This window comes from Macrotis lagotis, chromosome 1 (genome assembly GCF_037893015.1).
Source record: "Macrotis lagotis isolate mMagLag1 chromosome 1, bilby.v1.9.chrom.fasta, whole genome shotgun sequence".
Lineage (NCBI taxonomy): Eukaryota > Metazoa > Chordata > Mammalia > Peramelemorphia > Peramelidae > Macrotis > Macrotis lagotis.
In genome coordinates, this window is record NC_133658.1 from 863,866,435 (window position 1) to 863,881,114 (window position 14,680).

The following is a 14,680-nucleotide window of genomic DNA, read 5'->3' on the forward strand; positions in this document are numbered from 1 at the left end:
TCATGAGTGAGACTTGCAGGACAGGGCCAAGATTGCAGTGTGAAGCATGCTCCTGGAGCTTTTCCTACACAACACTAAATGAAGCCTCTACACAGACATTAAAGCTACAGATCCAACAACAACAACAAAAAAGACAAGATCCAAAGAAGTTTTCAATAGTAGACATTGTGGAGGATCTTCAATGAAGGTCTGTCTCTCAGGGGGGAAAGGGGATGTAGATCCCACCTAGGTGGGAGAGTGGGAAAGCCAGTAGGAGGCTTTTAGCCACAGTTCAGTCCAGGTCCCAACAACTTGACAACAGTATAGGTCCTGGTAGCATAACAAGTGAGCAGGGAGGGTCCCAACCCCAAACAAAGTCTGAACCCTGGGAACACTGGGGCAAAAGACAGGACTGGGCTGGGAATAAACAATGCATAGGCAGAACCTGTACATAAAGGATGAAACAAACCTCTGTAAAGGTACCACCTGACCTTGGTCAATGACAAGCCAGGGATCAGATGCCAGTTACAGCATAAAAAGTTTTGGTCTTTACTACCTATATCCCAGGATTAGCACTCAGACAATCAAGATGAGCAAAAGAGCTAAAAGAATGCTCAGTATATAACAGAACTAGAAAAAGTACCTTTTCTGAGGCACTAATTTTTATGTAAAAATGTGTGGCAAATATATTTACTTTTTTTTTAAGGTTTTTGCAAGGCAGTGGGGTTAAGCGGCTTGCCCAAGGCCACCCAGTTTGGTAATTATAAAGTGTCTGAGACTGGATTTGAACTCAAGTACTCCTGACTCCAAGGCCAGTGCTCTATCCACTGTACCACCTAGCCACCCCTACATTTACTTTTAATTCAGTTAGTCCTTTTTGTGAAGTCTTGGGTGCCAAAATCTAGGAAATATGTTGATTATTTAGGAAACCTGACCATCTATTTACATTTTTATCCTCATTCAACCTGCAACCCCCTATTTCAGTTCCGTTATTTATTCCTAGTCAATATTTCAGACTTTCCTTTTTTGGTTATAATCCTAATTTTCTAGCAGAGTGTTCTCATTTTGTTGCTTGGGTTTTTTGTTTTGTTTTGTTTTAAGCAGTGGGCCATCAGATAGTGTCTCACTAAGCCTGAGCCTAGCTTGAACCTTAGTAAATACATACCATAATATATTAGGGCCTTGTGCCATGCCTTCTGGGAAACTAAAATCTTGTTAGTGTACAGGGTCTGAGATGAGGGGACTCTGCTTATCCAAAGGGCCAGCATTTACTGGGTGCTTATACTTCTGAAACCAAATAAACTTTGTCAGTGCAAACATTACCTTTTTAAGTACCTAGAAGATGATCCCTCTTTCACAGTAGGGGTAACTCCAGACTTTAGGGAGATTATGGGTCTAAAGGTAACAAATTGAAAAATGAAATGTTTTGATAGCCAGGGTAATGATAATTCATATCTAAGGACTCTCTCCGTTTTTACTCTTTAAACTATATACCTTCCAGGTGTATACACCAACCATTGCTGACTTTAGGAAGGTTATTTATTATCCCCAAATCAATCCCTCTCATTCTAAAGGAGATTTATTCACATGGCCTTATTTTCATTGACACTGACATTTTCTTCTACTCTTCTCCCTTCCTCCCCACCCCTAGAAGGGTAGGAAAAAAAACATGCAAAGGAAAATGATGTATGTGCCATTCAATATTATCATTCCAAATCTTCATGGGCTGTTGCCTAGTCTTAAAATATTTGAAACTGCACTGAAAGTTTCATTTGTCTGTATTTTTCTTTTGTAAATGAACATACATGTAAATTCACCAAATAAATATTATATTCAAAAGAAAAAAGAATGCTCACTAAAGAAAGCTACTATGAAGATAAAGATGTAACAATGTCATCTCAGAAGAAGAAAACAGTGAAAAATTACTCATAGCAGAACACTCAAAAGAGTCTATGAAATGGACTCAAATCCAAAAGCTCACAGAAGGGCTTAAAAAAGAATTCAAAAACCAAAGAAGAGAGAAAGGAGAAAAATGAAAAAAAGAAATGAGAGTCATGCAGGAAAAATATGAAAAATTGACCAAAGAAATCAATTCCTTTAAAAGTAAAAATAACCAACTGGAAAAAGAATGTAACTCTTTAAAAAATAAAACTGACTAAGTAGAAAAAGGAAACACAAAAATTAATTGAAGAATTAAAGAAAACCTTTAAAATTAGAATTGGACAAATAGAAACAAATGAATCAAAAAGACTAAGATTCCATCAAACAAAGTAAAAGGCTGAAAAAAAAACTGAAAAAAACATAAAGTACTTTTTAGTTTTTTTTGGGGGGGGTTAGGTTTTTGCAAGGCAAATGGGGTTAAGTGGATTGCCCAAGGCCATACAGCCAGGCAATCATCAAGAGTCTTAGGCCAGATTTGAACCCAAGTACTCCTGACTCCAGGGCTGGTGCTCTATCTACTGTGCCACCTAGCTGCCCCACAAAGTACTTTTTAGGAAAAACAAATGACCTGGAAAATAGATCCAGGAGGGATAATTTACAAATTATTAGACTTCCAAAACACCTAGATCAAAAAAAGAATCTGGAAATTATCAGAGAAAACTGTCCAAATCTACTAGAGTAAGAAAACAAAATAGCCATTGAAAGAATACATAGAGCTCCTCCAGCAAGAACTCCCAGGATAAAAACTCCAAGAGCTACCATAGTCAAATTCCAGAAATCTTATATAAAGTAGAAAATACTGCAAGCAGCAAAAAAGAAGCAATTTAAATACAAAGAAAACACAATCAGACTTACATAGCACTTAACAACTTCAACACTGAAGGACTGGAGGACCTGGAATACCACATATTGGAGGGCAAGGGACCTTGGATTAGAATCAAGAATGTACTACCCTACAAAATTCAGCATATTTTGTTAGGAGAAAAGAGGATGTTCAATGAAATAGAAGACTTCCAAAATTTCATGATAAGAAATCATGAGTGGCTGGTCTTCAGAAAAGCCTGGAAAGACTTCCGTGAAATGATGCTGAATGAAGTTAGCAGAACCAAAAGAACATTGTACACATTAACAACAACACCATGAGATGATCAAATTTGATGCACGGAGCTCCTTTCAGTTCAGTGAACAGGGACAGTCCTGTGAGACTTGTCATGGAAAATACCATCCACATCAAGAGTAAAAACTATGTACAGCAATGCAGAGCAAAGCATACTATGTTTATTTTTTCAAATATCTTTTTTGTTCCCCCTCCCCCCTTACACAACAAAATTAATATGGAAAATATATTAAACACGATTGCACATGCACAATTTTTACCAAATTGCTCACTGCCATGGGGAGGTGGGAGGGAAGGAAGTGTGGTAGAAAAATGTGGAACATTAATTTAAAAATGGGTGAATGTTGAAAACTATCCTTGCATCTAATTGGAAAAAAATTTAAAAAATTAAAAAATAAATGATCAGCAGGATGATTTCAGAAAAATCAGGAAACTTTTATGAATAGACAGATGAAAGGTAAAGTGAGAAGAACCAGGAGACCATAGTACATAGTAACAGCAATAGTGTAAGGATGTATATCTGTGAATGACTCAATTATTCTCAATGAGCAAGACAATTTCTTTCTTTTTTTTAAAAAAAAGGTTTTTTGCAAGGCAATGGGGTTAAGTAGCTTGCCCAAGGCCATATTACAACTAGGTAATTATTAAGTGTCTGAGGCCAGATTTGAACTCAAGTACTCCTGACTCTAGGGTCAGTGCTCTATCCACTGTGCCACCTAGTCACCCCTGAAGACAATTTCTAAGGACTTAAGATGAAAAATATTATCCACCTCCAAAGAAATGATGGTGTCTGAATGCAGACTGAAGCATAAATTTTTTAACTTTCTTTTTTGGTCTGGGTTTCTTTCACAACATGACTAATATGTAAATATATTTTACATGCCTACACATTTTCAATAAGGCAGGTGAGAATTTGGAATTCAATTTAAAATAAAACCAACAAATGTTAAAAATTCTCTTTACAAAATCATGAGGGACAGGACTTCAGAAAAGCCTTGGAAAGACTTGTGTGAACTGATGCTAAGTGAAGTGAGCAGAACCAGAAGAACATTGTATACACTAATAGCAACACTGTGTGATGATCAACTCAGGGCCTTAGGGCAGAACATGGGGGTGGGGGGAATGTTATGGACATAGGCATAAACTAGTGGTATGTTGGTAGAGTAACAAAAAGTCAACTGCCCAAACCCTGAACACAGAAACCTGAAGGCAAATGGTTAAATTACAATTATACTAGGTGTTTTGTACTAGTTGTTTGGAGATGAAATTAAAAGCCAGAAGGGAGACTAACATATCACACAACCTGATATGGTCCCACCAAATGCCCAGCACATATCAATTTAGAAGGGATTTCAGAGGCTAACCAGCCCAAATTTACTGAACAGAAATTATCTCAAACCCAGTCCTACAAATGGTTATCCACTGGCTTTCAAAAGTCTTTGCTTGGTGATACATAGTCATATGAAAAATTGCTCTAAATCACTACTTATTAGAGAAATGCAAATTAAAGCATCTCTGAGGTACCATCTCACACCTCTCAAACTGGCCAAATAGGACCAGAAAGGACAATGATCAATCTTGAAAAGGATGTGGGAAATCTGGGACACTAATGCATTGTTGGTGGAGCTGTGAACTCATCCAACCTTTCTGGAGAGCAGTTTGGAATTGAGCCCAAAGGGCAACAAAAATGTGCATACCCTTTGACCCAGCAATACCACTACTGGGTCTATACTCTGAAGAGATGATGAAAAAGGGTAAAACATCACTTGTACAAAAATATTTATAGCAGCCCTGTTTGTGGTGGTAAAGAATTGAAAATTAAGTGGGGAATTTGGGGAACGGCTTAGCAAATTGTACTATCTGTATGTCATGGAACACTACAGTTCTATTAGAAACCAGGAGAGATGGGAATTCAGGGAAGCCTGGAAGGATTTGCATGAAGTGATGCTGAGTGAGATGAGAGGAACCAGAAAAACATTGTACACCCTAACAGCAACATGGGGGCAATGATCAACCTTGATGGACCTAGTCATTCCATCAGTGCAACAACTAGGGACAATTCTGGGCTATCTGTAATGCAGAATACCATCTGTAACCAGAGAAAGAATTATGGACTTTGAACAAAGACCAAAGACTATTACCATCAAATTAGAAAAAAAAAGTTATATTATTATGTAATTTTAATTATCTCATACTCTATTTTGCTTAAGGATATGATTTCTCTGTCATCACACACATTCAACTGAGATCAATGTAAAACATGGAACCAATGTAAAGACTAACAGAATGTCTTCTGTGGGGGGTAGGGGGAGGGAACAAGAATGGGGGGAAATCGTAAAACTCAAAATAAATAAAATCTTTCTTAAAAAAACCATTCATTTTCTGTAAAATTTTAAAAACAACTACCTTGTAAAATTGGTAAAACCATGACTGTCTCCCATTTTCCATTTTACAAAAGGGACACAAACTCAGAGAGAAGCAAACTTGACCCTAGCCCAGGTCATGTGACTAGAAGAGCTGCCATTAGAAATCAGGTCTCTTGGTCAGGCCAGGGGGTACAAGCAGAAGGAGGCTAAGGATGGCACATCTCTCAAGCTCCAGGAGGGTCAGAATTGACCAGATTATCAGCACTAAAATTGCCTTAATATGTGGAGCCCACTGGGGTAGGGAGTGGGGGCGGGGGGACACAACAAGGAAGGCTTCTAGGTTGCATATGGAAAGGCCTAGGTAGGAAAAAAAAGCAAACAAAGCTGTGTGCTGAGCAACAATGGAATTTACCAGCTAGTGAGCTTCTACTGTCTTTCCAAATTCATTGAGATTGACTGGGGGGCATGGGAGGGTGTCCCTGGGGAGAAGGCAGGGAAACAGTGAAGAGGAAGAAGTCAGGTCTTCTGCCTAAAAGACCTCTTTTTTGATAATATACAAACTGCTTCTCACCCAGTAAAAATTTTCATCAGACCCTAAGGAAAGGAAACTGAGGAGAGCTAACTGGAAAAAAGGTGGGTGCTTTGAATATTCTTCACAATCTTCTTGTTTTTAGGCAAAAAGATCAATGTGATTGGATCACTAAGATGAGAAACAGAAGTGAGAAGTGGGAAGGCCAAAGTAAAATAGGGATAAAAGTGACTACAGAATATCTGAAGAGTTAGACATAAAACATCAAAGCCTGATGATAAGTCACTGCTCAAGATTTAAAAGATTGTGGATGGCAGAAGTCTCTAAAGCCTCAGCAAAAGGGGAGGGGGACAGGAAGAGAAATACAGTGCCCAAAAGATTTTTTTCACTTTACCGGACAACAACCAGCTTTTGAAAGAATACCTTGAAACCATGCATTACATCATCATTTTCATATCCATGACCTCATCTGAGCCTCACAACAAACCCTGAGATACAAGACAAGGAAGTATATGACTGTGTTTTATAGGTAGTGAAGTCAGAAAAGTTAACTGGTCCCTTGTCCAGTATTCTTTCTGGCCTTGAAATAATAAATTTGATTCAATCAGTTTATGCTCCTTGGGTCGATTCTACTTCCCTTGACATTGGTATTCACCTAGCACAGGTCCTCATCACCGAAGGTCAACCAGCCTGCTGGTGGTTCTGCCTACCTAAAGCCTTTCCCCACTCCTATCTGCCCTCCACTTAGCTGCTGAACTAACCTTCAAAGCACAAGTCTGATCATGTCACTGCTCACCCTCATGTCATTCAATAAACTCCAGTGGCTCACTATTACCTCTAGGATCAAATTTAAAATCTCTGTGAAATTAAGGAATTGAATTGGATGCTTTCTAAAGCTCTCCTAACCCTGACATTCTGAATTCTTAGCTCATCAACTTGAATGGTCTGTGATTCTAAATATGTCGAGTCATGTAAAGCCACAAAACAGGCAAATTCAAGATTAGGTAGAGAATAGAGAAGAGTTCTGTGGTCAAAAGACCTTCACTCAGCTAACTGAAAAGAATATGGAACACAGATAATGCAGAAATAATTTCTATTTGATTTCTGCAATCATTTGAATTTTGTAAAAGCTTTGTCTTTTTAGTTTAATTTGGGGTGGGGGAGGAGTGAGGTAGAAGTGTTACTGACATTAAAAGGAAAATGAGTCCAGTTATGAAAAGGTGTTGTAAAGAAGTCAAAATAGGTTCCCTCCCATCCCCTAAGAGTAGACCATCTATCAATTAGGTTACTGGTTTGAACTCTTACCTGCAGCTCAGCTTCTAGGCCTAGCCGCCGGATGAAAGGGTCTGTGACATGGTAATGCCGCTCAAAGCTCAATGCACCCCGCTCCTAGAAAATAGAAACAAATTTAAGGTTTTATCAATTCAGTTTAACAAGTCTTTCCTGGAGCATCTATTAAATATCCAGCAGGGTGCTAAATAGTAACAAGATATACAAAAGAAGACAATGAATTGCCCCTAAGGATCTCAAAAAATCTACAGGGGAAGAGGGTTGTTAAGAGGCTACAAGTAGTAATAGAAAAAAGCTTAAAAGAACTTTAAGTAGCTTTAAAAAAATTTCATGTATTTCCCTCTTAAAATGATTTTCAGAGGCTTTAAAAAAATATCATGTATTTCCCTCTTTTCTTTGCAGAGAGGAAGACTACATGTATGGAATGCTATCTGCTTCAGCATCAAAGGGTCAGAATGAACTAACATTGGCTAGTTTTGCTGTTTTTCTCCCCCTCTTTCTTTTTATGCTGCTGTCCAAGGATTAGGGAATGGATATATTTGGAAACAACATGATGCAACAACAAAAGACATCAATTTAAACAAAAAGGTCAAATAATATACTCAAGTGATCATAAAAACAAAACAAAAAACTGCTCACATTTCTATCTATAGCACCTCTGGGGTAAGGTTGTATATCCCAGTTTACAAATTAGGAAACTGGGATGTACAGAAACTGAGGGTCAGAAACAGATACTGAGTATAAGTTTTATTGGTATCTGGAGAAGAGAATAAAAGTGGCCAAAATAACACATTTATTCCCAAATCAATTCTTCCTCCTGACCCCTCCCCCATCCAGTTTTCTGAGTATAACACTACCAGAGTCATTCCTGACTCTTCTTTCTTCTTCAGAAGTAGTTTTCATTCCTACTTTCACAGACTCTCTCTAATCCATTTCCTCCTTCCACTTTCATGGATATCACTCTTCTAGGGAACCTCATCATCTCTCACTGGAACTACTGTCGTAGCCTCCTAATCAGCAGCCCTGTCTCCTATCTCTTCCATCATCTCCTTCATCCTTTGTATATTTTCCTTAAATGTTTTGACCAAGTTATTCCCCTTGCCAAAAAGTTTCAATGGTTACTTTCTACTGAGACAAAATAAAATGCACATATCTTAGCTTCATAATCAAGGTCCCCAAAATCTTTTCAAATTATTTTTCTAGCTTTAGTTCATAGAACTCCAACCAAAATTCATCACTACTTCATGATACTGTCTCTCCAGTTTCACTTTCTGTCTCCTATGCCTGAAATAGGTCCAGGTTCCATGTCTTCCACTAAGCCTTTCCTGATTCCTCTCTTTTTCCCCCAGATAGAAATCATTCCTCCCATTTTTTCCAACCTCTTATCTGCATTTAAACAATTTTATTTTTACAAATTATGGTTTTATTGATAGCTTTTGCTGCTATATCCTGTTCATTTCCAAATAGATTCTTTACTCCTGCCATCACCTAGCAAGTTATCCCTGTTACAAAGAAGAAAAAGGAAATCAAATTGCTGCAATGAACATTCTTGACTCTAAAGAACTGATGAATAGGGGGTGGCTAGGTGGCGCAGTGGATAAAGCACCAGGCCTAGAGTCAGGAGTACCTGGGTTCAAATCTGGTCTCAGACACTTAATAATTACCTAGCTGTGTGGCATTGCTTTTTTAAAAAATATTTTGTTTTTCCAAATACATGCAAAGAATAGTTTTTAACCAATCTTTTTCTTTTAAGGTTTACATTTTTCTCCCTCCCTCCCTTCTCTTCTCCCTCCCCCTGAGAGAAAGCAATCTGATATAGGTTCCACATTTATAACCATGCTAAATCTAGATCCATATTGATCATTTAACTATATTTCTTTATTGGAAAGCTAAATAGAGCAGTGAATAGATTCCCAGGCCTGGAGTCAGGAAGACCTAAGTGCAAATCTGGCCTCAAACATTTATTAGATATGTAACCTTAAACCCAAAGAGTCTGGCCATTGGGATAAAAACTCCCTCTTTGATAAAAATTGCTGGGAAAATTGGAAGTTAGTATGGAAGAAACTTAAATTAGACCAACACCTCACACCCTTTACCAAGATAAGATCCAAATGGTTACAGGACATAGACATAAAAAACAATACTATAAGCAAATTAGAAGACCAAGGACTAGTCTATCTGTCAGATTTATGGAAAGGGGAACAGTTTATGACTAAGGAAGAGTTGGAGAACATCACCAAAAACCAATTAGATGATTTCGATTACATTAAATTAAAAAGCTTTTGCACAGATAAAACCAATGTAACCAAGATCAAAAGAAATGTAGTAAATTGGGAAATGATCTTTACAACTAATGATTCTGACAAAGGACTCATTTCTAAAATATACAGAGAACTGAGTCATATTTTTAAAACAAAAAGCCATTCCCCAATTGACAAATGGTCAAAGGATATGCAAAGGCAATTTACAGATAAGGAGATCAAAGTAATCCATAGCCCTATGAAAAAATGCTCTAAATCATTAATTATTAGAGAAATGCAAATTAAAGCTTCCCTGAGGTACCACCTCATACCTCTCAGATTGGCCAGTGTGACCAGGAAAGATAATGATCATTGTTGGAAGGGACGTGGGAAATCTGGGACACTATTACACTGTTGGTGGAGCTGTGAACTCATCCAACCCTTCTGGAGAGCTATTTGGAACTATGCCCAAAGGGCAACAAAAATATACATACCCTTTGACCCAGCAATACCACTACTGGGTCTATATCCTGAAGAGATGATGAAAAAGGGTAAAAACATCACTTGTACAAAAATATTTATAGCAGCCCTGTTTGTGGTGGCAAAGAATTAGAAATCAAGTAAATGTCCTTCAATTGGGGAATGGCTTAGCAAACTGTGGTATATGTATGTCATGGAACACTATTGTTCTATTAGAAACCAGGAGGGACAGGATTTCAGGGAAACCTGGAGGGACTTGCATGAACTGATGCTGAGTGAGATGAGCAGAACCAGAAAAACACTGTACACCCTAACAGCAACATGGGAGTGATGTTCAACCTTGAAGGACTTGCTCATTCTATCAATGCAACAATCAGGAACAATTTTGGGCTGTCTGCAAAGGAGAGTACCATCTGTATCCAGATAAGGAGCTGTGGAGTTTGAACAAAGTACAAGGACTATTCCCTTTAATTCAGAAAAAAAACAGATAGCTTATTGTCTGATCTTGTTACCTCTTAGACTTCTCTTTAAGGATATGATTTCTCTCTCATCACACCCAATTTGAATCATGGTACAACAAGGAAACAAAGTAAAGACTGACAGAGTGCATTCTGTCGGGGGGGAAGCAAGATTGGGGAAAAATGTAAAACTCAAATAATATCTTTAATAAAAATAAATTTAAATTAAAAAAATAAAAAAAATAAAAAACATATAAATAAAAGATAAAAAAAAAGATATGTGACCTTAGAGAAGTCACTTCATCCTTATTTACCTGTTTTTTCATCTGTAAAATGAGCTGAGAGAAGGAAAATGGCAAACCATTTCAAGATCTTTGTCAAGAAAAGCCCAAATGGAGATTGTAAAGAGCTGGACATGACTGAAAATGACTAAACAAATTTCTTTATTACAAGGGAGATTTCTATTGAGGGACACTTGATTATTGGGAATTGACAGCAATGTATTTTTTTTGTTTTTTCCAAGGAAATAGAAAAGAATTGGTTTAGCAAAACCAGACACCAGCAACACTATCTCTAATGCCAAACAAAACATCTCATGCCCACTTCAACCCCTCATCCCCATTTTGCCACGAAGAGAAGGAGGTGCACTCTCTTAATTCTGTGGGTCTGTGCTGGGTCAGTTTCGGCTTACTGTGTGATTGACACTGTTGTCAGGTGCTTTCCTGACATTGTCTTCCAATGCTTTCTCATTTGTGGTAGCCTGTTTGTGTATATGTCTCACTTCCCTACATGACTTGAATATCCATGACAGCAAAGATACTATCATTTTTCGTCTTTGCATCTCCAAGAATGCTAGGAAGAATAAAATCCCCCCCACTGGAGTGCATTTCCCCACATCCTGCTTCCAGTCAGTCCCCAGAACTGTCATCCTTGGAAGCAAGGCCACACAACCCTAAAGCCTAGCAACTGCTTAGGGAGAGGGAGTAAGGTACAAGCCCTATGGTACAGCGACATGGAAAAGATTTTCACATTTCCTTTTGCCTGTCACATGGCTCAACATCAGAAATGGAAAGGATCTTAATCAGTAGAAGCTGTGGTTAAAGAAGAAATCTTGCCATCTGCTTTACCTCTGTACCCTGCGACATAGACCCTTTCCATCTGACCTGCAGCTGACACCTGCTGTCTGTGGGGTTGAGGAGGGGATGGCTGACTTTTATGGATGTCTCCCCAGTCCTTAGTATTGTGCTTTGCACATAGTATGTGCTTCATAAATACTTTTTTCCTTCTTTCAGCAACAAGCACAATGACTAGCATAAAAAGACCTTTTTTAAAATGAAAAAAAAGGGGTGGCTAGGTGGCACAGTGGATAGAACAAGGGCCCTGGAGTCAGGAGTACCTGGGTTCAAATCCAGTCTCAAACACTTAATAATTACCTAGCTGTGTGGCCTTGGGCAAGCCACTTAACCCCATTTGCCTTGCAAAAAAAAAACACCTAAAATAAAAAATAACCCTCCTCACTGTGGGCTAGTGTATTAGAAAAGGAAGAAAAGAGGCTAGGCTGGGCTATGAAGGTTTCTGATGGGTAGAGAAGAGCAGGAAGGGCCTCTCTACCATGTACATCAACTTCACACCTCTGGGACTACAGAACTCAGGTTTCCAGAATCTTTTAATGATGCCAAACTTGTTCAAATCAATGAACATTTACGAGCGTGACTACTTCCCTAGCAGCACATGGCTGCTCTCACCCTTGCTCCGGAGGCACCACTCCTACTTGGAGACTTTTCCAAAGGAGCTCCTGTGCCCTCAGTATACCTAGCTAATCCATCTTAAGCTCTCATCTCCTTCATTAAAAGCACTCCTGAAATCTTGTCTCTTCCATACAGTCTTCCTTAGACTAATTCACTGGAGATGTAATGAATTCCTATCAATTCAAGCTGTCTGGGCATAAAACTCCTATGGAGACTCTCTCCCATTCTCTAATACACCCTCACAAATCTCTGCCCCATATGTGATACAAATACACCAGAGCCTCACTATAATTTGATAACAACACAGAACTCCATGTGATATGGACCTATATCTTAGCTTTTAATTACTTTGTTATAAAACAATCCTACAGCAGAGACTGACTCCTTTATAGCAAAATACAAGTAATTCTAATGCATATTTACTTATAAGTTTAAAGTTTCTACTTGAGACTAGTTAAATCCACTGTTTTCGGGCCACTGTAATAAGTACTGTGGGAATGAGAAGATAGATTCTAACCTCTGAGGAACTTATGGGAAAACAACCCTACTTGAAAGCTACCAGGAAAGAGTTGCAGGCCAAGTACCTGAGTCATCTCTCTGGGTTTCAGCCTCTCAGGTACCTTTCTGACCCTGAGATGCTAAGGCTGTGACTATGACAAGGGAATCACAGAATCTTAGGGCAGGGAAGGACATCATCCACCACCTCACCCACAAGTGGCCGGCCAGCCTCCATCCCAAAGCCTCTAGTCATCAATGAGAGAGCTCCCTCACTACCTCCCTGTCGCAGCCCATTCCAGACAGCCTAAGGAGGCCCATGCCAAGGGGGGGAAAAGGCATATCCTAAATATTAAATTTATATTTCAACATTTCATTTCTAACAATGATGTCAGGTGGTAAGAACAGAGAATTGTCCTCACTTGACAGATGAGGAAGCTGAAGCTCTCAAAGGTAAAGGCATGCCCCCATATTGCATGTATGTGACACATTACCATTTTTTAAATGCTTTCTCTTTTCATTCTAGACAGTAACTTAACAATAATGATCCCAACTTGACTGAGAAGCAAACAGATGAGGTTCTGAGGGGCTGAGTGATGCTGTGAGAACATGGTCAAGATGTGTTTGGGGGCAGTTCTCTTCAGAGATCTAGTAGATTAACATGTAGAAGAAAGTGCTAGAGCCAGAGAGCAGAGCCAGGGCCACATGGAGCCATTAGAGAAGATTCTGGTTAAGAGAAGTTTTCCAAAAATTATGACTGAACTAAAAGTGAAATAAGAACACATCACTGGAGTGAAGAAATAAAGCTATAAGTACAAAAACAAAAAGTGAAAGCTAGATGGCCACTTTAAAGGGGATTTCGACTCAGATTATATTAGAGCAGGGCTGTCAAAAATGCAGCCTGCAGGCCACATGCTGCCCATACTGAGATTTTTGTGGCCCCCCTGTGGATTTACTAAATGCTTTAGTAAATGAAGCTGAGCTACCACAGAACTCTCACTAACATGGCAAATCAAAATATATTGTCTATTGTTTCAATAAAAACTTTGAAAAGTTGAGTTGGTTTGAAAAGTAAGGTTGGACAGACCTGAATTAGAGGATCATAGTTTTAGAGTTAGAAAGGGAGCTCAGAGGCCATTTAATCTATATATCCCACACCCTATCCTTTGTCTCAATTTATAGATATGGAAACTGAGATCCCAAGAGGTCATCATCAGAAGGACTGTTCTAAGTTCTAGACCAGAATTTGGTTCTAGTTCTTGACAGTGAGTGCACTGGGGTTTCTACTATGCCACACTAGTCCCTCCTGTCACCTAAGTCAAAAAGCTAATTAGTGGCAGGATTGGGATCAGAACAGGAGACAATTTCCAGTCCCAGGCTCCCTTGCCTCTAGCCAAGGTTCTCTTTGGCACCTCCAGGATCAGTGACCAAAGGGTGTCTTGCAGGGCTGTTCAACAATTAAATGCTGCTCTATCACTGGATATCTGAGACATCAAAATAATCAGTTTTTTAAAGTTTTGTAAAGAATTTTACAATACACTTTCATTTGGGTCTTAAACAGCTTGTGATGTATTAGAGGGGAAAGAAAGAAAGAAAAAAAGGGAAGGACAAAAGCATTTATTAAGGTCCTACCTTCAGGCACTGACCTAAGCATTTTATGAATATCTTTTCATTTTAAATTCCTTAAAACCCTGAGAGGTAGGCACTACTATGATCTTCATTTTTTTTACAAGGCAATGGGGTTAAGTGGCTTGCCCAATGCCACACAGCTAGGTAATTATTAAGTGTCTGAGGCCAGATTTGAACTCAGGTCCTCCTGACTCTAGGACCAGTGCTCTATCCACTGCACCACCTAGCTGCCCCTTATGATCTCCATTTTACAAATGAGAAAACTGAGGCAGACATAAGTCAAGTGACTTGCCCAGGGTCATCCAGATAGGAAGTATGGATTTGAACTGAGGTTTCCCTGACTCTCCAAGCTAGCCACCTCACTGTCTCTAAATATAGGTATTAAGCACCCCATTTTACATTCAAGTA

The 14,680-nt window shown here is 38.8% G+C and overlaps 1 protein-coding gene across 4 annotated transcripts in view; it reads right to left on the bottom strand.

Annotated features, from left to right (window-relative positions):
* The window catches only part of WDTC1 (WD and tetratricopeptide repeats 1), a 66,378-nt gene that overhangs the window by 40,510 nt on the left and 11,188 nt on the right, over positions 1–14,680 (bottom strand). For 3 of the 4 annotated variants that reach the window (XM_074217997.1, XM_074217996.1, XM_074217994.1), the window contains one exon: positions 7,238–7,321. In XM_074217997.1, coding sequence (XP_074074098.1) covers positions 7,238–7,321 — 84 coding nt within the window. Of the gene's footprint in view, positions 1–7,237; positions 7,324–14,680 lie in introns of those variants that run through there. The other variant, XM_074217998.1, reaches the window with a different exon arrangement.